Here is a 24,694-nt window from a genome sequence, read left to right on the forward strand (position 1 = left end):
AGCAAGAGTTTTCAATAACTCTTCCACTGACCAGTTGTTATTGGCATACACTTACAGCAATAATAATTCTACAAAAGCCTCCTCCCAGTCAACATTGACAACATGTGAGTGACTTTGTTACAAAAATTAAACTAATCTTTTGAACACAAAATTCACTTCAAACATCCCTAATCTGCACCATCACCCAAATCTCCCTTCTCAGTTCACATGGTGTACGTAATTAAAGTTCCAGTTTCAAAATGGTTTAGAAATAGACCACTGCACAGAATGACGTCAAATTAGAACAGCATATTATTGGAAATGGTGTCGGTGGCCGGGAGTTACCAGGCGGGAAGTGCAAGTCTTATTGAGTGCGACGCCACGTTGGGTGACTTGCGCGTCGACAATGGGGATGAAATGATTATGAGGACAGCACAACACCCAGTCCCTGAGGGAGAAAATCTCCCACTCTAGCCGGGAATCGAACCCGGGCTCCCGTACGTGGCATTCCAACACCCTGACCATTCAGCTAAGGGGGTGGACCAGCATATTATTGACACATGGGAAAACATCATGAAGCAAAAAATAAAATAAACAAAGGTGTTAGCAGTATGTGGCACTTTAAGTGTCTTCATGTAAGTGGAGTCAGCTACAAATGACAGATGAATCATGATACAATGGCTATGGTTTGAGTTTCATATTACACCATCCTCACTGTTCAACGCACATGACTCCACAAGTTTGGCAGTTAACAGTTGTAGCACAGTTCTAGGTAAGCCCATCCACCCCAGTTAGGTCATACCACATTGGATGGAAAAATCAGTTTTTAATTGTCCTGGGGCCAAAAACCACACGAAAAGCAAAATGACTTTGCTTTCTAATTGTCATGGGACTGGCGCAAGACATGTTCAGTATGCTGCCCACCACTTTCTGCCACAAGTTGAAATTGAGAAACAGCTTGTTCCACAACAGATAGGAGTGTCTCAGTGGTAATGTGTTGTGCGAATCATGCCTTCAGTTCAGAAACATTTGTAATTGGAGCACTGAACGCAGCATCTTTAGGATAATCCCACAGCCAGAAGCCACATAGATTAAGGCTGGATGATTGGGATGGCCAGGCTGTAGGGAAATGATGGCTGATAATTCTAGCATTTCCAAAATGTCTCTGCAGCAACCTTCACTGGCTGTGCAATGTGCAGACGAGCATCATCGTGCATGAAATGATACTACCCACATGTCCACAATGTTGAAGGGTTAGAATGACATTGCTGCACGAAAGACTCTCATTGCTTTAACCAGTGATGGTACAGGTAAGAGGATGCACAGGACTATTCTCTTGTAGGGAGGGGGGACTGCCCTGAGACAAATGATGCCATCAGCTTACACCACACACTCAGAGCGATCCCCCCAGGGGGTCCACAACTCTTTTGTGGACACATGCGTAGCGAGCACGGGACCCCGAGCTAATGTGGCCCTCCTTCCTTTCTGGGCTGCATACCTTCCCTTTCCGCATCCTTCCCCGTCCCCCATCTTCGCCCCACCCCCCTCACCTCTGGCTCTTTCCTTCCCTTTCTTCCCCTCTGGGAGTATGGTTTGTGCCTACGTCCGGAGACGGACGCTCGAAACTGTTACAAATTCCTTGCTTTCTACATTTGCAAGTCTTCGTCCTTCCTCTGTCCTTCTCTTTTCCTTCCCTCTTCTCTTTGCCCTTTTCTCCGCTGCAGCGTTTGAGACCCCTCTTCTTTCCTTTCCCTTTCTCTTTTTTTCCTCCCTGTGCGTGTCTGAAGGCCGACCCACGCACTTCCATGCGTAGCCGGTGACGGGGTAACGCGTAATTCCGCGCCCCGGGTAGACAGGTAGGACACGTACGTACCCCCTGGTAACGGCCAGGCCCAGGGAGGGATGATTACCCGAGCTGATACCTTCTGAAAGTGCCGATTGGTCCCTCCGTCCGTTTGTCGGGAGGTGTGACCTGAGGTGTGAACAATCACCTAAGGCGGGAGTGCCCTCAGAGAGAGCCCCCACAAGGGAGGAGCGCGCCATCGGAGACGCCGGTAATCATGGGGGATTCTTCCGCAATGGTTTCCTCACCTTCCACTATGTCTGCTCACAAGCATAAGTTCACTGAGTCTCAGCCACAGACAGTTCTTCCATCGTTGCCACAGTTCCTTGTTGTTTCTCGGTCTGACGAAGGTCACGACTTCTCCACGTTCAACCCTTTCATTATTCGACGCAATTGCAGGTCCTGTAAAGTCTTGTTCCAGATTACAGAATGGCACCCTGTTGTTAGAAACAGTCAGTGCCCTCCAGGCACAAAAATTGCTGCGTACGTCTCTGCTCCACACCTTCCCTGTCCGGGTGGAACCGCACTGTACCTTAAATTCCTCGTGTGGAGTCGTTTTTACACGCTCCCTCGATGGATTGTCTGACGAAGAAATTCAGCACTACCTGTCTGACCAGGGCGTAACGGCTGTTCATAGAGTTATGAAAAGGGTTGACACGAACATCATTCCAACCCGCACTGTCTTCTTGACATTTGACAAAGTTCAACTCCCATCGAAAATCAAAGCAGGCTATGAGATAATTTCCGTTCGCCCTTACGTCCCAAACCCTACGCATTGCTATCGATGTCAGCGGTTCAATCACACCAGCCAGTCCTGTTCCAATCCAGCCAAATGTGTTACGTTTGGCAAGGATGCCCATGAGGGTTCTTGTCCACCTCCATCCCCTCGCTGCATTAACTGTATGGGTGACCACGCTGCTTCCTCTCGAGATTTCCCCGTTTTTAAGGACGAAAAGCTCATCCAGGAAATAAGAGTGAAGGAAAAGGTGTCGACCTTTGCTGCTCGAAAATTATTCGCCAGTCGACAGCCCACCGTGCCTCAGACAGGAAAATACAGAACTGTCCTTGCTTCTCCTCGGCCAACAAAGGAGGCGGCCACACAGACTTGCGACCTCACCTTTAGTGCCATGGTCGTCAGATCAGCCAGCGCAAAGATCGCCCGTTCAACCTCACCACTTTTGCCTGCCCACTCTATGGCTCACCCTTCGTCGGGTTCTGCTAAATCTCGAGCCCAAAAGTCAGACACCAAGACTTCGAAAAAAGAGCATACTCGTGAAGAGTTTTTACGTACCGCAACTTCACACCCATCGGTTCCTCCTTCATCTAAACATCGTACTTCCAAAAGGCTACAAAGAAACCCGGTTCCTCTCCTTCTCCGCCAAGGCGTGTCCCATCTACAGCACCACCTGGCGGAAATCGCCCTCGGACGTCTTCTGTGTCGCCGAGGCGCACTGCTGGTGGCCGGTCAACTGGCCGATCGCTGGTGGCAGGAGCTGCTCCTGAACAACCTATGGATCAGGATCTTCTGCCTTCGGCTGAATGCCATTCCATGCTGTCGGTCGCAAGCTCTGAGCAGTCGTTGAGTTGACAGCACCCTTGGTCACATTCCTCCATTTTCTGTTCACCCTATGTCCATTATTCACTGGAATATCCGCGGTATTCGAGCCAATCGGGATGAATTGTCGATCCTCTTACGATCCTACTCGCCGGTCATCTTCTGTCTTCAGGAAACAAAGCTGCGTCCCCATGACCGCTTTGTTCTCCCTCATTTTCAGTCCGTCCGATATGATCTCCCCTCTGTTGAAGGCACTCCAGCACATGGAGGACTCATGATTCTTCTCCATGAAACTCTCCATTATTACCCAATCCATTTAAACACTTCCTTCCAAGCTGTCGCCGTCCGTCTTTCCCTTTCCGGATACTCGTTCTCTCTTTCTTTGTACTGTATACATTCCATCATCCACACCAATGGCACGAGCTGATCTCCTTCATCTTCTTGGTCAGCTTCCACCCCCCTATTTGCTGGTTGGGGACTTCAATGCCCACCACCCGCTTTGAGGATCTCCACATCCTTGTCCACGTGGCTCACTGTTGCTAGACGTCTTCCACCAAGCGGATCTAGTTTGCCTCAACACTGGGGTCCCTGCATTTTTATCTGCCTCCACGACAAATTTATCTCATTTGGACCTTGCGGTCGGTACTGTTCCGCTAGCCCGGCGCTTCGAATGGTTCGCCCTTGATGATACATACTCGAGTGACCACTTTCCATGTGTCCTTCGACTGCAGCCTCAACTGCCATACATGCGCCCGCGACGCTGGAAGTTTGCCCAACCTGATTGGACACTTTTTTTCGTCTCTAGCGACATTCGATGATCGTCACTTTCCCAGCGTCGACGATGAGGTCACCCATATTACCGAAGTTATTCTTACAGCTGCGGAACATTCAATACCACGCACCTCCGAATTGCCCCGGCACCCCCCAGTTCCTTGGTGGAACGAGGCATGCCGTAATGCAATACTCGAGCGGCGACGTGCTCTCTGTGTTTTCCACCACCATCCTACTTTGGTCAACTGTATCTGCTATAAGCAGTTCCGTGCACGATGCCGTCATGTCATCCGCGATAGCAAGAAGGCGAGCTGGAAATTCTTTATTAGCTCATTTAACACCTTCACTCCCTCCTCGGAAGTTTGGAGTCGGTTTCGACGGTTCTCAGGTGCGCCTAGTTTCTCCCCGGTCTCTGGGCTCACTGTCGCGCATGATACATTCGTGGACCCCGTCGCAATTTCTAACTCGTTGGGTCAGCACTTTTGCTGAGATTTCGAGCTCTTCCAATTACTCGCCAGCGTTTCTCCCGAAGAAACGTGCAGCGGAAGTGCGACCTCTTGCTTTCTCCTCTCAAAATCGCGAAAGCTATAATACTGTTTTCTCCTTGCAGGAACTCTCTTCTTCTCGCTCCTCCGCCCCAGGACCGGATGGTATCCACTTCCAAATGTTGCTGCATTTATCAACCCATAGTCTGCGTTACCTCCTTCTCCTTTATAATCGAATTTGGACCGGCAGTACTTTTCCCAGACCATGGCGGGAAGCTATCGTCGTTCCTGTTCCGAAACCTGGAAAGGACAAACATCTCCCCTCTAGCTATCGCCCCATTTCTCTCACAAGTAGTGTCTGTATGGTTTTGGAGCGTATGGTGAATTACCGTTTAGCGTGGTGGCTGGAATCCCGCAGTCTTTTAACACCTGCCCAATGCGGATTCCGAAAGCATCGTTCTGCAGTTGACCATCTTGTTGCTCTCTCCACTTATATCATGAACAATTTTCTCCAGAAACGCCAAACAGTAGCAATATTTTTTGATCTGGAGAGAGCATACGATACCTGTTGGAGGACAGGCATCCTCCGCACACTGTTCTCTTGGGGCTTTCGAGGTCGGCTACCCCTTTTTCTTCGCAAATTTATGGCAGAGCGCACATTTAGGGTGCGGGTGAACACTACTCTCTCCCGCACTTTCTCCCAGGAAAACGGGGTACCCCAGGGCTCCGTGCTGAGTGTTGTACTGTTTGCCATTGCCATCAATCCAATTATGGATTGTCTCCTTCCTGATGTCTCGGGCTCCCTCTTTGTGGACGATTGTGCGATCTACTACAGCTCTCAACAGACCAGGCTTCTTGAACGACGTCTTCAAGGATGTCTCGATCGCCTCCACCCTTGGAGCATCGAAACCGGCTTCCGTTTCTCTCCCAGTAACACCGTTTGTGTTAATTTTTGGCGACGTAAGGAGTTTCTTCCGCCCTCCTTACATCTAGGTCCTGCCAACCTTCTGTTTTCAGACGTCGCTAAATTCTTGGGTCTTATGTTTGACAGAAAACTGTGCTGGTCCTCCCACGTTTCCTATCTTTTGGCTCGCTGTCTGCGATCCCTTAACACCCTCCGTGTTCTGAATGGTACCTCCTGGGGAGCGGACCGAATGGTCCTTCTCCGCCTCTATCGCACCTTAGTGCGCTCGAAATTGGATTATGGAAGCATAGTCTACTCCTCTGCTCGGCTGTCTATTCTTCGACGTCTCGACTCTATCCACCACCGTGGATTACGTTTAGTATCTGGAGCTTTTTACACTAGCCCTGTGGAAAGCCTTTATGCTGAGACTGCTGAACCTCCGCTGTCCAATCGGCGAGCAGTCCTTCTGAGTCGTTATGCTAGCCATCTGTCTTCCATGCCTGCTAATCCAGCCCATGACATTTTTTTCGATGCCTCCTTTGATGTAGGGTATGCAGGCCGCCCCTCCTCCCTACTACCACCGGGAGTCCACTTCCGTCAACTGCTCCATTCTCTTTCCTTCCGCTTTCCTAAAACCTTCTTGACAACTTGGGGTACAGCACCGCCTTGGCTCCGTCCCCGGATCTGCCTGCTCCGTGACCTTTGTCGATTTCCCAAGGATGGTACCCCTCCACTTGTTTATCGTCGGGCATTTGCTGCTCTATGTGCACAAATGACGGACGCCACATTTATTTACACCGACGGCTCGAAAACATCGTTAGGTGTAGGGAGTGCCTATATTGTTGGCGACACCCCAAATCACTTTCGGCTTCTCGACCAGTGTTCGGTTTATACTGCGGAGCTTTACGCTGTTCTCCAGGCTGTCCACTACATCCGCCGCCATCAGCGGATACAGTACGTTATCTGCTCAGATTCTCTCAGCTCTCTCCTCAGTCTCCAAGCTCTTTATCCTGTGCACCCTCTGGTCCACCGGATTCAGGACTGTCTTCGCTTGCTCCACCTGGGGGGAGTCTCGGTGGCGTTCCTCTGGCTCCCGGGACACGTTGGTATCTGTGGAAATGAGGTGGCCGATATTGCAGCCAAGGCTGCAGTCTCTTTTCTTCGGCCAGCTATTCAATCGGTTCCTTTTGCCGATCTACGGAGCGTTTTATGTCGTCGTGTTGTTCATTTATGGCACGCGCATTGGTCAACACTTCCCCATAATAAATTGCGGGACGTGAAAGCTCTTCCTTGTGCTTGGACCTCTTCCTCCCGAATGCGTCGTCGGGAGGAGGTAATTTTAACTAGACTCCGGATAGGGCACTGTCTTTTTAGCCATCGACATCATTTAAGCGGCGATCCTCCCCCACTCTGTCCCCACTGCTCTCAGCTGTGGACGGTAAGACACCTTTTAATTGAGTGCCCCTATTTTAATCCGTTACGCTCCCGTCTACAGCTATCGCCTGATCTATCGTCGATTTTAGCAGATGACACGCGCTCAGCCAACCGCGTTCTCCAGTTTATTAGTGGCAGTGAAATGACGTCAGTCATTTTAAGCTTTTTTTTGGGGACTACCAACCACTTTCTGTAGTGGATTTTTAAGCCTTCCTTCTGCTTTTAGTTTCTCCAATTTTATGACTTTGTTCCCATTGCTGCTGGTTTTCAATTTCGGTTTTTTCTGTTTCCTAAGTCACGGGCTGGGCGCTAATGGCCATAGCAGTTTTGCGCCCTTAAAACCCACTCAGAGCGACCTTTACAGAGTGAAGTACCTGTCGATGTACATGCAGATTTTGCGTTCTGCAGTTCGACATGTCCTTGGAGATGCAAATGGACTTCCTCTGGCCACAGAATGTCCCATGGCTATTTGTTGCCCACGTCCATGCAAACAAGAAATTCCAGAGTGAACTTTTCTCTTACTGACAGGTCAGTGGGATGGAAATCATGAACATGGGTGATTCTGTATAGATAGCAATGCAGGATGTTTCATAGGATTTTATGCACCTTGCTAGCACAAATGTCCACTGTTTGGGCAATTCCCTGTGCATTGCATATTTGCACATCACCACTCGACACCTCTTGCAGTGCTGTGTCCACACCTTCGGTAGATGTTGGATCAACTGCATTCCTCCCTCTGCCACACTGCACTTCAAAAAGACCTATCTTTTCGAATGTTGTAATCGTTTTCTCCAGACCCTTAACAAACATCAGACCAATGACTTTTTTTCTTACCCATGAGTGACCAGATGTTCTGCAGGGTTACTAGTGCACATTCACTGTTCTTGTAAAAGAGCTTTACCAGCAGCATGCCATCCTTCATGGGAACAGTCATATTTGGCATCTCGAACACAAACTGAGCAACAGCCATGTGCAATGTTCACATTCTGATGCTTACAGTGCCATCTCTTGGCCAAACTTTTGTTAAATATTTTTTGTTCCATGACATTTTCCCCTGTGTCAGTAATGTGCAGTTCAAATGTGACGTCATACTAACAAGTTATTCTTTTTCTACAGCATTTTGGAACTGGAACTGTACATTGATTTCCAACACAGATTATTCTGGTCTTGTTGCCAGGGTGCCACAATGCACTGTTTCTCTTTAAATAACTGTGCGAGCTTAGATTTGCGTTTGCGTAATTCATCATGGGTGTAACTTTCTGCAGCTGAAATAGCAAGTACATGACCATTGTTCAGCAGGAGAAGCAGACTTTGTACATGATGTTCCTTTCAGCAAATATTACTTTTTAAATAAACACAAATTTACAGCTCTGAAGATAATCTCGCTATGTGCAAGAACTTCCTGGATCTCAAACTTTACAGTATAGAAAACATTACTTCCATGGACATCTTGATTTCGTACATCTGCTCTACTGTGGGATGCCAGCTTAAGGAGAATACACAAAGTCCACTCATTGTTCTTTTGACAGCCACATGCATATCATTCAGCATCTCTCTATCTATGCCCCATGCTTTGTTAAACACCTATTATGTAGAAGTAACATTCAATCAGGTGCTGGAAGGTTTCTTGGAGAATGGCAGTCCATTTCTCATGGAGTGCTGCACTGAGGAGAGAGATCGATGTCAGTTGGTGAGGCCTGGCATGAAGCCTACATAACAAAACATCCCAAAGGTGTTTTATAAGATTCAGGTCAGTACTCTGTGCAGGTCAGTCCATTACAGGGATGTTATTGGCATGTAACCACTCTGCCACAGGCCATATATTATGAACAGGTGCTCGATTGTGTTGAAAGATGCAGTCGCCATCCCCAAATTGCTCTTCAACAGTGGGAAGCAAGAAGGTGCTTAAAACGTCAATGTTGGCCTGTGCTGTCACAGCGCCACGCAAAACAACAAGGGGTGCAAGCCCCCTCCATGAAAAACATGACCACACCATAACACCGCCACCTCTGAATTTTACTGTTGGCATTACACACGCTGGCAGATGACGTTCACCAAGCATTCATTATACCCACACAATGTCATTAGATTGCCACATTGTGTACTGTGATTTGTCACTCCACACAATGTTTTTCCACTGCTCAATCGTCAAATGTTTACACTCCTTACACCAAGTGAGGCATTGTTTGGCATTTACCGGCATGAGATGTGGCTTATGAGCAGCCACTCGACCATGAAATCCAAGTTTTCTCACCTCGCGCCTAATTGTCATAGTATTTGCAGTGGACTCTGATCCAGTTTGGAATTCCTGTGTGATGGTCTTGATAGATGTCTGCCTGTTACACATTATGACCCTCTTCTACTGTCGGCAGTCTGTGTCAGTCAGCAGACGAGGTTGGCCTTTATGCTTTTGTGCTGTATGTGTCCCTTTATGTTTTCACTTCAGTGTCACAGCGATAACAGTGGATCTACGGACGTTTAGGAGTGTGGAAATCTCGCGTACAGACGTATGACACAAGTGACACCCAATTATCTGACCTTGTTCAAAGTCCATGAGTTCCGCAGAGAGCCCCATTCCCCTCTCTCATGATGTCTAATGACTACTGAGGTTGCTGATATGGAGTACTGGCAGTAAGTGGCAACACAATGCACCTAATATGGAAACCGTATGTTTTTGGGGGTGTCCAGATACTTTTCATCACATACTGTAGCATGTAACATGGCGGTGTGTAATGTAACATGTAAGAACCAGCATGCTCTAATTGAGTTTTGAATTCAGAGAGCTCATCCACACATGGAGCACCCTGTCCTTCAGCATGACAATGCCGTACCCTGCACGAGCACTACAGCATCAGCAACAATCCGACATCTTGGTTTTACTGTCATAGATCATCCTCTATACAGTCCCCACTGGCCCTATCCGATTTTCACCTGTTTCCAAAACTGAAAGAACATCTTCAAGGACTTCACTTTGATGGGGAGGGACAGTGAAAGCAGAGATGAGGTTGTGTCTCTCCCAACAAAGTCGAACATTCTACAGTCATGGTGCCAACAAATAGGTCTCTCATTGAGAGAAACATGTTCATCATCATACTGGCTATGATGAGAAATAAATATGTAAAAAAGAAGAATAAAGGTGTAGAATGTTAATAAACTTTGCTGTATTTAATAAGCTTAAACAGGATTTTGAAAATCCTTGGAAGGTTTCAGTTTCGTATACAATGAATTTAGCAGTGAATTGGTGGTTATGTATTCCGGAAACTTGGCAGTGATATCCTGTTTGGAATTTTTTTTTCCCTATAACTGCAGTATTTACTTCTGTAATTAATACAATAGTTCACCATTTTATACTTTTGACCTCTTTGTTCTAAGGAAGTGTTGATAGTTCATGGTCCTGATGTAAATATAACTCATACACATTCTATTTAGTTTTTCTCCTTCAACATAGTGTATATTGCCTGCATTAATAGCAAAATTCCACTGTTTACAAGTTTGTTAAAAAAGTCTGTTAGTGAGAATAACCTCAACAAAATAATAGTTCGTATCTTGAACTTCCGAATAGTTGCAGGGAATCAGTCAGTTGTAATCCTTGCTTTCTTTTTTTTCTCCCCCCCCCCCCCCCCCCCCCCCCACACACACACACACACACACACACACAGAGCCACCACCACCACAGCAAGGGGAAACTACAGCCATAACTTTTCCCGAGGACATGCAGGTCTACTGTGTGGTTAAGTGATGATGGTGTCCTTGTGGTTACGTATTCCTAGTCTGACCTCTGGGTAGGGACTACTGAGGGGGATGTTGTCATCAAGAGAAACAGAACTGGTATTGTACCTATCAGAGCATGAAATGTAAGATCCCTTAATTGGACAGATAGGTTAGAAAATTTAAAAGGGTATATGGATAGATTGAAGTTAGATAAAGTGGGAATTAGTGAAGTTCAGTTGCGGGAGGAACAGGACTTCTGGTCAGGTGAATACAGGGTTATAAGTACAAAATCAAATAGGGGTAACGCAGGGGTAGGTTTAATAATGAATAAGAAAATATGAATGCGGATAAGCTACTATGAACAGAATAGTGAACGCATTATTGTAGCCAAGATAGAGACAAAGCCCACACCTATCACAGTAGTGTAGGTTTACACGCCAACTAACTCTGCAGATGATGAGGATTTTGAAGAAATGTTTGATAAGATAAAATAAATCATCCTGACAGTTAAGGGAGCCAAAAGTTTAATCGTGATGAGGGGACTGGAATTTGTTAGTAGTAAAAGGAAGAGGTGGAAAAATAGTTGGTGAATATGGACTGGGGGAAAGAAATGAAAGAGGAAGCTGCTTGGTAGAATGTTGCACAGAACATAATTTAATCATCGCTAACACCTGGTTTGAGAACCATTGAAGAAGGCTGTATACGTGGAAGAGACCTGGAGGCACTGGTATGTTTCAGAGTGATTATGTAATGGTTAGACAGGGATTTAGGAACCAGACTGTAAATTGTAAGACATTTCCGAGAGCAGATGTGTACTCTGATCACAATTTATTGGTTATGAACTGCAGATGAGAACTGAAGAAATTGGAAAAAGGTGGGAAATTAAGAAGGTGGGGCCTGGATAAGTTAAAAGAACCAGAGATTGCGGAGAGCTTCAGAGGGAGCATTATACAATGATTTACTAGAACAGGGGAAAAGAATACAGTAGAAGATGATGGGTAGCTTTAAGAGATGAAATAGTGAAGGCAGCAGAGGATGAGATAGGTAAAAAGACAAGGCATAGTGGTACTCATTGGATAACACAAGAGTTATTGAATTTAATGGATGAAAAGAGAAAATTTAAAAATGCAGCAAATGAGGCAGGTGAAAGGGGGAATACAAACATTTAAAAAATCAGATTGACATGAAGTGCAGAATTGCTAAGCAGGAATGGCTAGAGGACAAGTGTAAAGATTTAGAAGGATATTTGACTGGGGAAAAAATAGATACTGCCTACAGGCAAATTAAAGAGGTCTTTGGGAAAAGGAGAAGCAGCTGTATGAATATCAAGAGTGCACATGATACACCAGTCCTAAGCAAAGAAGGGAAAGTTGAAAGATGGAAGGAGGGTCATTAAAGGGAGATGAGCTTGAAAGCAGTATTATAGAAAGGGAAGTGGACATCGATGATGATGAGATGGGAGATATGATACTGCTTGAAGAATTTGACAAAGCACTGAAAGACTTTAAGTTGAAACAAGGCTGCAGGAGTAGGCAATATTCCATCAGAACTACTGATAGACTTTGGAGAGCCATGGCAAAACACTTCCATCTGGTGTGCAACATGTATGAGACAGGTGAAATACCCTCGGACTTCAAGAAGAATGTAGTAATTCCAACCCCAAAGAAAACATTTGCTGACAAGTATGAAAATTACCAAACAGTCAGTTTAATAAGCCATGGTTGCAAGATGCTAACAAAAATTCTTTGTAGAAGAATGGAAAAACTGGTAGAAGCAGACCTTGAGGCAGATCAGTTTCAGTTCCGGAGAAATGTAGGAACACACGACGCAATACTAACCTTAAGACTTATCTTTCAAGATAGATTAAGGAAAGGCAAACCTACATTTAGAGCATTTGTCGACTTAGAGAAAGCTTTTGACGATGTTGACTGGAATTGTCTGTTTGAAATTCTGAAGGTAGCAGGGGTAAAATACAGGGAGCAAAACGCTATTTACAACTTGTTCAGGAAGCAGACAGCAGTTCTGACAGTTGAGAGCCATGATAGGGAAGCAGTCGTTGAGAAGGCAATCCCCAATGTTGTTCATTGTACATTGAACAAGCAGTAAAGGAAACCAAAGAAAAGTTTGGGGTAGGAATTGAAAGTTCAGGGGAAAGAAATAAAAACTTTGAGATTTGCCAATGACATTGTAATTCTGTCAGAGGCAGCAAAGGACTTCAAAGAGCAGTTGAATGGAATGGACAGTGTCTTGAAAAGAGGATATATGCTGAACATCAACAAAATCAAAATGAGGCTAATGGAATGAAGTCAAATTAAATCAGTTGGTGCTAAAGGAATTAGATTAGGAAATAAGACACTTAAAGTAATAGATGAGTTCTGCTATTCGGGCAGCAAAATAACTGCCGATGGCTGAAGTATATAAAATGTAGAATGGCAATGGCAAGAAAATCATTTCTGAAGAAATTTGTTAACATCAAATATAAATTTAAGTGTCAGGAATCGTTTTCTGGAGTTATTTGTCTGGAGTGTAGCCATGTATGAAAGTGAAGCATGGACGATAAACAGTTTAAATAAAAAGAGAATAGAAGCTTTCAAGATGTGCTGCCACAGAAGAATGCTGAAGATTAGATGGGTAGATTATGTAACTAATGAGGAAGTACTGAATAGAATTGGATAGACAAAGATTTTGTTGCTAAACTTGACGAAAAGGGTGGATCAGTTGATAGGACACATTTCTAAGACAAAGGACCACAAGTTTGGTATTAGAGGGAAGTGTGGGTTGGTAAAAATGGTAGAGGGAGACCAAGAGATGAATACAGTAAGTAGATTCAGAAAGATGTAGATTGCAGTAGTTATTTAGAGATGAAGAGGCTTGCACAGGACAGAGTAGCATGGAGAGCTGCATCAATCCAGTCTTCGGACTGAAGACCACAACAAACAATGTAAATATTGGGCGTATCAGCATTTTATAGTTGGCACTTAGTCTCTTATGATAGAAGTATGGATTTAAAATGTCGCAGAATTAAAAAATAACATCGATTAGAAGCACTTACATGGGCCATAATTTCAATGAAAGTGCTTCCATTTACTTCTGTTTACGTCCAGATAAGTGAAACATTCCACTCACTCAAAAATCTTTCCATCAAGGATTACTGTAGGGTGTAAGGGTTGATTTGTACCGCTATACATATGCTTGGTCTTTCCTTCATCAATTTTCAAGTCCATCTTCTCTGCACTCAGTTTTAGAGCTGAGAATGCACTTTGCAGATCTCTTAAATGTTCTACTCAATAGGTCTAAATTATCTGCATGTACCAAAAATTGTACAGACTTATAGTACTTGTCTGGATACCTGATTCACACACCACAATTTCGAGTGCCAAATTGAAGAGTAGCTGGGAAAGCTCATCCAGTTCATGTGATAGCCTAGACTGCACTTGACAGCATGCTGGGGGTAGTCACCAATTTCCCAGGCATCTGAAATTCCCACTTTGCCTTATAAAGTTTAACCTGCTTTATTGTGTCATATGCAGATTTGAAATCAGTGAAACTTGGTGCACACCAGTATTAAATTCGTTGGTCTTTTCTGCTAGTTGCTGTGGCCTCTGTAGTTGCCGCATTAAAATATATCTACTGTCTTGTGTATCAGGCACACTACCCCTACATGCCATTTTTCTGGCAACTCTTCCTTTTTCCATGTGAGCCACAAAATCTTGTATACCCTGTGATTTATCTCAACTCCACCAGCTTTGAATAGTTTTGATGGTATATTATCAATTCCTAGTGCTTTATTGTCCTTTAGTTGGGCAATTTCTTTGCATACTCTTCCTTGAGAGAGATGAGGGACTATGGCCTCATTATCTCCTTCTGGGTTCATTAGGATCTCTTCTACAGGAGGCTCTCGAGCATCCAACAGTTCACTAAAATACTCTACCCAGTGTTCCAATATCTCTTGGTCACGAGTTAGTAATTTGCCATTTTTACTTTTACGTACACTACTGGCCATTAAAATTGCTACACCACGAAGATGATGTGCTACAGACACGAAATTTAACTGACAGGAAGAAGATGTTGTGATATGCAAATGATTAGCTTTTCAGAGCATTCACGCAAGGTTGGCGCCGGTGGCGACACCTACATCATGCTGGCATGAGAAAAGTTTCCAACCGATTTCTCATACACAAACAGCAGTTGACCGGCGTTGCCGGGTAAAACGTTGTTGTGATGCCTCGTGTAAGGAGGAGAAATGTGTACTATCACGTTAACGACTTTGATAAAGGTCGGATTGTAGCCTATCGCTATTGCGGTTTATCGTATCGCGACATTGCTGCTCGCGTTGGTCGAGATCCAATGACTGTTATCAGAATACGGAATCGGTGGGTTCAGGAGGGTAATACGGAACGCAGTGCTGGATCCCAACGGCCTCGTATCACTAGCAGTCGCGATGGCAGGCATCTTATCCGCATGGCTGTAACGGATCGTGCAGCCACATCTCGATCCCTGCGTCAACAGATGGTGACGTTTACAAGACAACAACCATCTGCACGAACAGTTTGATGACGTTTTCAGCAGCATGGACTATCAGCTCGGAGTCCATGGCTGTGGTTACCCTTGACGCTGCGTCACAGACAGGAGCGCCTGCAATGGTGTACTCAACGACGAACCTGGGTGCACGAATGGCAAAACGTCATTTTTTCAGATGAATCCAGCTTCTGTTTACAGCATCATGATGGTCACATCCGTGTTTGGCGACATCGCAGTGTACGCACATTGGAAGCGTGTATTCGTCGTCACCATACTGGCGTATCACCTGGCGTGATGGTATGGGGTGCCATTGGTTACACGTCACCTGAGACTTTATCTGTTCGCATTGACGGCACTTTGAACAGTGTACATTAGATCCCTGTGAAACCCTCCATATCAGCAGGATAATGACCGCATGTTGAAGGTCTTGTATGGGCCTTTCTGGCTATGGAAAATGTTCGACTGCTGCCCTGGCGAGCACATTCTCCAGGTCTCTCACCAACTGAAAACGTCTGGTCAATGGTGGCCAAGCAACTGGCTCGTCACAATACACCAGTCAGTACTCTTGATGAACTGTGGTATCGTGTTGAAGTTGCATGGCCAGCTGCACCTGTACACACCATCCAAGCTCTGTTTGGCTCAATGCCCAGGCGTATCAAGGCCGTTATTACAGCCAGCGGTGGTTGTTCTGGGTACTGATTTCTCGGGATCTATGCGCCCAAATTGCATGAAAATGTAATCACATGTCAGTTCTAGTATAATATATTTGTCCAATGAATACCCGTTTATCATCTGCATTTCTTCTTGGTGTAGCAATTTTAATGGCCTGTAGTGAGTTTTTCCAATTGTCTCCAATTCTTCAGTCTGTTTTCTTTTCCATTCTCTTTTCTTCTTCTGAAATCACTGTGACTGTTATTTAGTGGTTGGAAGCTACTGCAGATATGAGCTGGCTGCACTTCCCAAGGGTCACATACAAGTCACGCCACAGGTATACCTACTACTGTATCTTTTGTGGACACTGTAGCCTCTCCACTAAAATACATCTCCTATCACTGCTCAACAATGAGACTGGCAAAACAATGGTAGGTATAAGAGTTCTGTACAAGGGAGGCAGGAGCCAGGAAGAACTCGAGGATCTACACTCGTCACCCGTACTGACAGGTAGAGGTGCGACTCGAACTGAAATTAAAACTGATCCAGGGTGATGTGTTTCACTTGTAGGGAAGCCTGCTGTGGCTCGTGTCAGGGGTATGCAACTACAGAATGGTAGGGTGTGTTAGTCATCAGTAAATCAAATGTACAGTGAATAGTGGTACCCCATAGGGAAGTGGTGGCAGGCGATGAGAAGGATCACCTCGTGTGCTGTGCATTTGTGTGCCAGATGGCCTCATCAACATATTGCAGAAGCTGTTGATGCAGTTGCTATGAGAACAGTGAGCTGCGGGCAGGTGATGATTGAGGAGAAAATTGGAACAAGTGATAGCTGTTGCCAGGGTCTCCAGCTTGTAGTGTACCGTGAGATTCTTAAGAATAACATGTTCCACTATTATCTCTTAGGCCAATGAAAGACGTTTGTGAATGTTAAAAAGATATTCTAAGTAATTTGTAAGTGTAGGACGGTCATCTGTGTGTGCCATTTCTGGTGTTTGTGCAGATTCTTGGAAAGAGAAGTGAACTGTGAACATCATTAAGGGGAGGCAGCGATTGCTCGTATCCACCTGATGTGGAGGCCTACTTACGGTTTGAATTTGCAGCTTAGTGCCTATTCTGTTGTAACATGTATGAACGAGAGCCTCTGCTAGAAGCCTAGCTACAGGAGAGTAGAATCATAGCGGTCTGTATATCAGCAACTGTATGTGTTTATGAAAGAAGCATTATATAGAAGAGTTTGTTAAGAGTGGTTACATTATTTCATAGAGAGTTGGAGTAGTTGTGTACTCTCTTACAGCCCTCGATCCTGTGCAAACTGAAATGAAGTCACACGGCCAGAAATAGTGGAACTGCATAGCAGATCCTCTGCAACAAGAAAGTACGAGGCAACAGTCAAGACTGAATATGTTAACATTTATTATGAACAGCGTCAGGGTGGCAGATCGTAAATGAATTGTTTGGAACAGAACTACCGCAAGAACCATCAATTATTTTACTTCAAGCTCTGAGACATACTGAGGTCATTCCGGTTCCTGGCAGAGGAGATTGAGGAGAACAGTCCTGCTCTCATGAGATTTCAGCGAAGTTCACAATCTGCAACATTCCAACCAGAACTGATTGTATCCCCTCTGGTTATTAGTTGAATGGAAGAGTTAAGCCAGAGACTTTGAAGATTATGTGAGGAACTATACTGCAACTTTCTTGACTTGGGCCATAGGTTTGAATACTGGGGTCCCCCTGAATGTATGCATGGGGTGCACACAAAGGTTTATTGTTATTATTATTATTATTGTTGTTGTTGTTGTTTTAATCTCTGTTTGTACAACCTTGATAATGATACCCGTAAGAGATTCCAAAGTGTTTTTGTGATGCCCCTCACATATGAGACTATTAAAAACGTAATGATGAACTGCCAGAGTATTTGCAACAAAGTTCCAGAGTTTGAAGTACTCCTAAAAAGTAGGTAGTTCATTCAACAATAATGAGAAATAGAAGACCGACCCAGATGGCTGCGTGTGTTAGCATGCCACTTCTTGGATTTGGGTAGGCTTGCTGGCCCGTGACTAAGTTAATACCAGGCAGGGAACGCACATATGGCCTCAGTTATACGGTCTGCAAACATTTGGAAAACGTTCACACACTTCCACAAGAGAAAACAGTAAATGCAGACAGTTTGGTCACACAAATTCCTACCTGGGACGGGAAAGTGGTGATGACAAGAAGGGCATCTGGCCACCATATACAGCTGACATTTCCAACCCAATGTTGACTCTGTGCAGATACAGGATAAATGCCAGGAAAGAGGAGGAGGAGATTAATGGGAAATTGAAATATTGTATTCTTCGCAGAAGATCAGAAACTCATGTCCACCAGTGGGGAAACTGGAGCTACTTGTGACTTTTTTGGGCAAGACTTGGCATAAGGACAGATGCAAACCTATAATTTGACCCTTCTAGCGACCACCAGACTCACTGGAAACTTTGAAGGAACATCAGCCCACTAGTACATTTGTTCTCCAGTCATAGTTTCATTAGATTACAGAGGTGAAACAGAAGATGAAGATCTCTTTAATGTTCTACAACTAACTTATTGGGTGTTGTGACGGAATATTATTTCTTGAAATAGAGAAAATTTGGATGAACTGAACTGACCAAAACTTCTGTCAGCTTCATCATGTAATGTAGTGATGATGATTCGAACTACATCATAGGTACACCTACAGAAAGAGGACAGAACGTAGCCAGTATCTCTTTTCCATATCTCTTAGTTCTCACAATGTAGGTTGTGATGACAGACTACTCTGTAGCATACCCCAAACTTTGCTAGGTTGGAAGATAACAATTTGGATAAGAGTTAGCGAGAGGACATTGAACACTGAAATCTGATATTTTTAGTGTATCTTGCTTTCAATCCTAGCCAAACCTCAAATGGGTCCCAATAAGTGACATAAATTTTGTTTATGTCCTTGTGCACTGGTTCAGCAAAGCTTAATTTCAGAAAAAACAAAAATTTTGAATTTTAGCCTTAGAAATCTTTTAATGAAACAAATTTTACTCCCTGAATTTGGCATCACACTGCTACCTGGCCTTAAGATTTATGTGCTTTCATGAAGTTTGCTATATTTTTGTCTAGATTTTTTGCAAATGCTCTTCTTGTTTTAGCTCAATCTCTGAAGCATCGGAAAGTTACACATTACGGTTTTAAATTTAGATACGATATCAATAATGTGGACAAGGATGATCCATTATCAAGAGAAATTCCCAGGGAATGTGACTTTATAACCTCTCGATTGAAAGAGAGGGGTTATAAGAAAGATATTTCTTTCCCAGACCAGCTTACGGTGAACCAGTATGCTCCTGGTCAAGGTAATGTATATTTTCAACATTCTTTAAAGTTTCCGTACTAAGCTAAACTTGTTCTTTATTTAGTAATGAAACTTGTGATTTATTTTACTGTGCAACAGGTATTCCACCTCATATTGATACGCACAGTGCCTTTGAAGAGCACATTCTGTCCCTTTCATTGGGTTCTACTGTTGTGATGGAGTTCGAACATGTTGATGGCCGCAGCACCAGTGTACTTTTACCTCAGAGGTCTTTACTCATAATGTCTGGTGAGGCAAGGTACTGCATGGCATTTGGTGTTCTTCTCATTATATTTATTCAGAAGGCAGTAAAATAACATAAATTTATATTTGAATATAAGGATAGGTTCCTGCTCACATAACACAAGAGGCACTGAGCACCTGAGTACCATGCAAAAAGGATGATGAACTTGTGTGTGTGTGTGTGTGTGTGTGTGTGTGTGTGTGTGTGTGTGTGTGAGAGAGAGAGAGAGAGAGAGAGAGAGAGAGAGAGAGAGAGAGAGGTGGGGGGGGGGGGGGAGTTGAAGGATCTTTATTCAAAAGATAAGAGGTTTATCATATCCTCTGTTCTGCACCTCTCATACCAGATGAATAAGTTTCTATCCTGATACATATATATTAAATTCAGTCTTGTACTTCCAACTGATATATAGTTTCCTATTTTGGTCTTGTTATAGATATGCATGGAAACATGGTATTACTCCAAGGAAGACAGATATAATTCACTCTAAAGACGGGGGCCTTACAGTGATGAAACGCGGGACTCGAACATCTTTAACATTTCGTAAAATCCTAAAAGGAGACTGCAAATGCTCTTTTCGTAACTTTTGTGACTCTTTTCAAAAGACCAACAACTTGCAACAGCAAGGAAATGAAGAACTGGCATCACAACTAGAAGAGTTACATGTGCATCAGGTGATTACTCTATCATCATCCAGTTAAATGTTTGGTAGCAGAAAATGTCATAGTTTATGCTGTCATCCACGATTTCCTCTCTATGGTGATGGCATATTTTCAACCATTTGAGGTCTGTTTTGAGCAACAAATTAATACAGCTTTTCTCTTCCACCATTAACAATGAACTCAGCAGTGCAAAATCTATCAGAAATAATTCAGAAGTTGCGCTCGCCCCATCTTCTGTGAATAGCATTTATAAGATAGGGCAGGTGTTGTGCCAAATTAATCTTAATTCCTATGATGTTTCTAATATTTTGACAAACATCTTGAAGTTCTGTTTTTTTTTTTTTTTTTTTTTTTTTTTTTTTTTTTTTAATTATCATTATTAATTTAGTTATTAATTAAATATGATATTTTCAGACAAACATTGATGAAATAGCAAAGCTGTCAAAGGTTTCTATGTTCAGGTCTATGAAAAGATAGCTAACCACTTCAGTGAAACACGCCATAAGCCTTGGCCTAATGTCGTTGCATTCCTAACATCTCTACCTCGTGGTGCCATCCTTGTTGATGTAGGATGTGGTAATGGAAAGTACCTTGCACATAATTCAGATGTATTCAAGGTAGGTACCTGTGTTCTAGTGTGTTATCAACCATATGATACATTGTTGTGTTGCTGACTGGATATTTACTTATCTGGAAAGCAGATGAAATACTGTGGCTGGAAATGGGCCAGACCGTATTATCTAGTTTAATGGCACCTATGAGTTTATAAAGTAAAGAAACAAATCTTGCTCTGAAAGTGAATTACATTATTTTTGTTTTAAAATTTCATATCTATGGCAATATGAGACCTTTATCTGTAACACACTACTGTTAAATAATTTTAGGTTGGTTGTGACCAGAGCATCAGCTTGACGAGAGTATGTCAAGAAAAGGGATTTGAAGTCTTCAATTGCAGCTGCCTTAGGATTCCATTGCGTTCAGACATTGCTGATGGATGCATTAGCATTGCTGTGATTCATCACCTTTCCACACAGGTAACTTATTACTCACATTTTCAGTGGCTGTCTACGTGTTACAGTTTCCATAACAATGATAGTTCATATAAGAATATGTTTTAAAAATTTATTTAAGGAATCATGAAATTTTAACACGTCAAAGTCCGTACATTCTCAGCTGAAAGTAGGTGTAAGTAATGGAAAGTAGTGCAACACATTGTGAAATGCTCATTATTACAATGTCAGATGGAAAGGGGCCATCATAGTTGGTTGGCTAAAATGGGGTGCCTTTTTTTATTTGCAATCTCCAGGTGACGCATTTGCTGCCACACTTTGTTTCCATATTGCTAAAGTGGTGGGATATCTGTCCCTGCTTAACTTGCCCATAGGAACGGCAGTGGGGGTGGGGGGTGGGGGGGGGGGGGGACTGTGGGACCAGTGAAATGGGAAATGGACGGGCTGGACAGGCGAGGCGGGTGCCCTGCCAATGGCCCAGTGATAGCTGACAGTCGAGCAAGGCCCAGTGAGTTGTTCTTCTGTTGGGTAAGGGACTACCACAGGTGGCAGCTGTTGTATCCTGTAGTGATTTGTGGCTTCCAAGGCAGAAAACAGGGAAAGGAATACACAACAGTATTTAGACAAGAATTGTTTACTTAATTTCAATGGGGTGCAGTGGAACACAAGTGCAGGCAAGACCGGTGTACAGTCTGGAATAATCCAAGTCTGTATTAACACTGTAGTATCAATAGAGAGGCGGAGTATCCATAGTAGTAGTACACATAACTGAAGGGACCAATGATAACTTGCAGTGGCCTGTTATACTACTCTCCAGTAGCAGTGCTGCCAGCGCTGGATGGGCGAGGGGGGGGCGGTGTCTGTGTAGCCTGTCTGCTGTCAGTGGGTAGTAGTAATCAAATATCTGGTGCCAACCTCTGAAATAGGAATTGATCTGCCAGCATGGTGTCTGTGGTGATTAGAATTGTTTTGATCTCCATAGGTTCCCTGACAGTCTATTGTCACATGGTTTGCAGAATCAAGTACCAGTTACAAGTGCAGGGTCATGAAAAAGACATAAAACTCCACACTGAAAGCATGTATGTTGCACACACATATATGTACAGTATATACAGAACTGAAGTGCCTGCCTCGGCAGAGAGTTCTCCTATTTCTGTGTAAATTGAATATTCTTGCAAATTAAAATGTTTCATAAATGAGTAAGTCCCAGAACACTACAGAAGTATGATATGTCAAAAGCTTCTGATATTTGACATTATTTTTGCTTATTTCCACCATAAATCATAAATTATTTCTAATGAAAGTTTGTCGTGCTGATTTTAAATATGGAAACTGATTTGCTCTTTGTCAGGTTTCGACTATAATGAAAAAAAATAATATTTTTTGTGCAACATTGTCCATTGGAATTTTATTCATTGTTTTTGGTTGTGTTTTGATATGTATGCAGTTATGTAACAGACAAATCCTGTCAGAAGACTTTTACACCATTCATGATGAAAGCATATGAACCATACTTTGATTCAAAGGTGTTTACTGACAAGCAGTGGGCACCACAGTTCCTCTGTTTGACATTTGTATGCATCTTTTGCGATTGTTTAAAGAACGTGAAGGATAACAATGTGTGGCATTTGGAATCCGTATGATATGGCACGAGTCCAGACATACGCTGTCGATTCTGTCACATACGTCACCAGATTCTCGTACCAAACCTGTGCATGTTTAAAGTACCCAGACATTCTCTCTGTTTCTACACCAGTTCCATATGGTCTCTTTGTTTGTTCAGCCTTGCAAAATGCACAGTTGATGAAAAATGTAAGTAAGTAGTGCTCTTTAATTTCCTTCCTACAACTCATATTCTGTCTACCAAACTGTTAAAGATATCCATTAGATAAATGATGTGGAACTTCCCAAGTTGTACTAAAGTGTCTAACATTAATAAAAGGCCAAGCAGAACTACTTGGTTTACATCATAATGAGTGTCATTTACTTGTACCTGGTACAACTACTCCCAGTTTTGGCACAGACATGAGACACTTATTTGCAATGAGTGGCACAGACGTTCAGTGTCTTACGTCATGACTTGGGGTAAAACACAGTGGTGAAGCATGGTGATAGTTCATTGATTCATCTAAGAATTTTTGAGGCAGTATTATTGCTACACAATGGCAACAGATATAAGCGAGTGCCAGATGCATAGGTATACAAAGGAGAGGTATAAAAATGTGTCATTATTTCTTGAAAATATATACTATCGGAGTAAAACTGGCACATCTATAGTGACTTGAAAGTAATTGATATTCTCATGTGAATGCAGATAGGATGCACCAAATACTGCTGTTCCATCGCAAATAGGTAGAATGCACCCCCTCATAATAAAGAAAAATGACACTGTATGGTTCTAGAGACCTTTTCAAGTCTCAAACATTTATGATGTATGTATGCAGACTGAAGTTCTGAATAAAAATTTGTACCAAGGCTTGGATTTGAACCCAGGTCTCTGACTACAAACCTGTTAAATATGAGTGGACTGAAGCATAAATGGGAATTTGGATCGAAGAGGGAGGCATGCTAGGGTAGTCCGTGCAATTTTGGAAAGCTACTGTGCCAGGGTGGCATAGTGCTTATCGCATCTCCCTAGTGAGCAGGAGATCCAGATTCAAATCCCAGCCCTGGTACAAATTTTCATTTGGCGCTTCAGTCTGCATATATACAGGGTGGTCCATTGATGGTGACCAGGCCAAATATCTCATGAAATAAGCATCGAACAAAAAAACTACAAAGAATGAAACTCGTCTAACTTGAAGGGGGGAAACCAGATGGCACTATGGTTGGCCTGCTAGATGGCGCTGCCATAGGTCAAACGGATATCAACTGCGTTTTTTTTTTAAGTAGGAACCCCCATTTTTTATTACATATTCATGTAGTATGTAAAGAAATATGAATGTTTTAGTTGGGCCACTTTTTTCGTTTTGTGATAGATGGCACTGTAATAGTCACAAACGTATAAGTACGTGGTATCACGTAACATTCCACCAGTGCAGATGGTATTTGCTTCATGATAGTTACCCGTGTTAAAATGGACCGTTTACCAATTGCAGAAAAGGTCGATATTGTGTTGATGTATGGCTATTGTGATCAAAATGCCCAACAGGAGTGTGCTATGTTTGCTGCTCGGTATTCTGGACGAAATTATCCAAGTGTCCAGACTGTTCGCCGGATAGTTACATTATTTAAGGAAACAGGAAGTGTTCAGCCACATGTGAAACGTCAACCATGACCTGCAACAAATGATGATGCCCAAGTAGGTGTTTTAGCTGCTATCGCGGCTAATCCACACATCAGTAGCAGACAAATTGCGCGAGACTCGGGAATCTCAAAAACGTCGGTGTTGAGAATGTTACATCAACATCGATTGCACCTGTACCATATTTCTATGCAGCAGGAATTGCATGGTGACGACTTTGAATGTTGTGTACAGTTCTGCCACTGGGCACAAGAGAAATTACGGGATGATGACAGATTTTTTGCACGCGTTCTATTTAGCGACGAAGCATCATTCATCG

The 24,694-nt window shown here is 43.5% G+C and overlaps 1 protein-coding gene across 1 annotated transcript in view; it reads left to right on the forward strand.

The window, feature by feature from the left end:
• Positions 1-24,694, forward strand: part of LOC126412733 (alkylated DNA repair protein alkB homolog 8) — a 41,153-nt gene that overhangs the window by 8,390 nt on the left and 8,069 nt on the right. The window contains exons 4-8 of the mRNA XM_050082464.1: positions 19,016-19,219; positions 19,318-19,477; positions 19,896-20,133; positions 20,583-20,738; positions 21,006-21,155. Of these exons, the coding sequence (XP_049938421.1) occupies positions 19,016-19,219; positions 19,318-19,477; positions 19,896-20,133; positions 20,583-20,738; positions 21,006-21,155 (908 nt within the window). The remainder of the gene's footprint in view (positions 1-19,015; positions 19,220-19,317; positions 19,478-19,895; positions 20,134-20,582; positions 20,739-21,005; positions 21,156-24,694) is intronic.

This window comes from Schistocerca serialis, chromosome 7, assembly GCF_023864345.2.
Source record: "Schistocerca serialis cubense isolate TAMUIC-IGC-003099 chromosome 7, iqSchSeri2.2, whole genome shotgun sequence".
Taxonomy (NCBI): Eukaryota; Metazoa; Arthropoda; class Insecta; order Orthoptera; family Acrididae; genus Schistocerca; species Schistocerca serialis.